The sequence below is a fragment of the Chrysochloris asiatica genome, unplaced genomic scaffold, assembly GCF_000296735.1.
Source record: "Chrysochloris asiatica unplaced genomic scaffold, ChrAsi1.0 scaffold00004, whole genome shotgun sequence".
Classification (NCBI taxonomy): domain Eukaryota; kingdom Metazoa; phylum Chordata; class Mammalia; order Afrosoricida; family Chrysochloridae; genus Chrysochloris; species Chrysochloris asiatica.
Window position 1 is genome coordinate 21,698,078 of NW_006408522.1, and position 2,723 is coordinate 21,700,800.

General features: G+C 49.0%; 1 protein-coding gene across 1 annotated transcript in view; it reads left to right on the plus strand.

Annotated features, from left to right (window-relative positions):
- Positions 1-238: 238 nt before the first annotated feature.
- LYSMD2 (LysM, putative peptidoglycan-binding, domain containing 2) overlaps positions 239-2,723 on the plus strand; it is a 37,451-nt gene continuing 34,966 nt past the window's right edge. Inside the window, exon 1 of the mRNA XM_006831643.1 lies at positions 239-514. Coding sequence (XP_006831706.1) covers positions 239-514 — 276 coding nt within the window. The remainder of the gene's footprint in view (positions 515-2,723) is intronic.

Here is a 2,723-nt window from a genome sequence, read left to right on the forward strand (position 1 = left end):
GGGAACTCCTTTCCGATCTTTCCCCTGCAGGTGTGTTTCTGAGGCGGGCGCCCGGGGAAGGCGGGACGCAACAGAGGGAGGCGCCTGCCATGCTGGGTTCCCAGCTCCCTGTCTTGGCCTCCCGCCCGCCGCCCCCGCGGAACTGCGCTCCGCAGCCGCTGTGAAGAGTGAGAGGAGGTGGCCGAGTAGGCGCCGCCCCCTGGGCGAGCTTCCCGACCTGGCGGCCTCGGCAGGACCCATGGCGGATTCCTCGCCCGCGCTGTCTCTGCGGGAAGGCGGCCTCCGCGTATCCCGACCCAGGGCTCCGTGCTCACCGCCGCCACGCTCCCGCTCCGGCTCGGAGTCCGAGGAAACCGAGCTATCTCTGAGCTTGGCCCGCACCAAGACCCGCTGGTACGGCAGCACGGCCAGCGTACGGGTGCCTCTGGGCGCCGGCGTCATTGAGCGCCATGTGGAACACCGGGTCTGCGCCGGCGACACGCTGCAGGGCATCGCGCTCAAATACGGAGTCACGGTGAGTAGAGCTGGTGGCCGCACTGGTGCGGGGGCGCCTCGGGGACAGCAGAGGGTGGGCCCGGGAGCAGTGCTGGGGCGTCCTGGTCCCAGGAGGCCTATGGCCACCAAGGCAGGTCTTGCAGCCATGGAGGGGAGGGCCTCCAAGGCCCAGGCTCCCTACCCAGGTAGGTGCATGGAGTTCCTGGGTGCTGGGCCAGACTCTGACTAGACCTATCGCGTGAGGAAGGCCCTAGAGGACCAGGGCTTTGGCATCATTGGAAGCATCCAATTTTCAGCCTTATGACACTACTGTCTATTTACTAAAATTAGAGCTGAGCTGTGGACTTGAGCAGAGGATTGTTCTCTTTGTAAATAAGTTCAGCAATGAGTCAGGAATCGTTCATTTGTTCCCACTGTATGGTTCTGGTTCTATCGACTGTGCTTCTCTATTTAAAAGTGACATTACACTGCTGGGCTCACTGGCAACTGTGAATGTGACACTTGTCGCTAAGCCTCAGCCAAGAACCATGGTCTAAGTGAGCTGAAGGGCTGTGTTTATTATAAATTTATAAGCGTGTGGCTCTTGAGCATATTGTATTACACCTCTGAGAAGAACATGGAAACTGGAGGGAACAAATTGTTTCATTAAAATTACTTATAATTAACTCTGAGCTATGTGATGGTCTTTTTACGTTTGAGCTCAGTATCAGTTTTCAATGTTCTTTCCTGAAGCACCTTAGTAATGGGAAGAAAGATGATCTTATCTATATCTTTCTCTTAAAATGAAACTCTTTCTGGCCCTTCAGACCCAGTGACAGGAGACTGAGTAATCTATTTTGCTCATTTGAGTGGATATATGCTTACCTATCAGGTTCTTCTATCATTTAAACTTTTGGAGACAGGGATCTTGCTATGCAGATGTGGAATGACAGGATCACTGCTTGGGTAGCCCATGCAGTGTTCAGAGGAGCTGCTAAATATGAAATAGACTACAATTCTCCACATGCAACTAATGGGGCCTGGTTTGGGTCAAAGCCAGTGGAAAGCAGAGTTGGTGAACAGCAGTTGCTATCTTCTGCTGAGTGCCTGCTGGGTGCCAGGTATTTCATGTGCTCTGTTCTGTCTTGATCTTATTTAAATTCATTTTCACAATAAGCCAAGAGATAGGTATAATTAATTTCCTTTTTACAGATGAGAAGATACGTGAGCGGTAAGGATATTTGATTATTCATCAGCGCTGTGGGCTAATGCGTCAGTCAGACTGCAAAGTCGTTTGAACTAAAAAGTTGGTGGTTCAAGCTCACCAGCTGCTCCTTGGAAACCCTATACAGGGTCGCTATGGGTTGGAATCAACTCAAACGCACTTAACAACAACAACCTTGAATAAGTACAGTGGTAAAGCATTTACTTTTCTTTAGTTATTAACTCTCATTTCCACCCTTGTGTTTACCCTAGTGTTACTGAGATTGCGCTCAGCATCCTGGTTATACAAGAAGGAAGGTCTTTTCTGTCTGGTTTCTATGAATCCTACCTTCTAGGTCAGGATGACTACACCGAGGAATCCATAACTTCTGGAGAAAGGTTATTTCCTTGTTCCCCACCCAAAGCAATCTATGACCTATGCCCCCACCCCATGGTTTCTTATAGCTTCTGCTCACCGAAGTTCTCCACCTTTGATCAATTGCTTTCTAATCCTTGTCCTTTCTAATATAGATCCTATTACTTATAACCCCCACCACTTGTCTGTCAGTTTCTCGTACTGTGGTGGCTTATAAATTGTTATGATTCTGGAAGCTATGCCACCGGTATTTTAAATACCAGCAGGGTCACCCATGGTGGACAGGTTTCAGATGAGCTTCCAGACACAAGACAGACTAGGAAGAAGAAGTGATGAATTACTTCTGAATATTTAGTCACTGAAAACCTTATGAATAGCAGAGGAACACTGTTAGAGAGAGTGCCAGAAAATGAGCCCCTCAGGTTGGAAGGCTCTCAGAATGCAACTGGGCAAGAGCTGCCTCCTCAAAGTAGAGTTGACTGTGGTGACATGAATGGAGTAAAGCCTGGGGGAGTAAAGCCCTTAGGACCTTTATTTGCTGATGGGGCACAACTCAAAATGAAGAGAAACAGCTGTAAACATCATTAGTAATTGGAACATGGAATGTATGAAGTATGAATCTAGGAAAATTAGCAGTTGTCAAAAATTAAATGGAACGCATAAACATCGA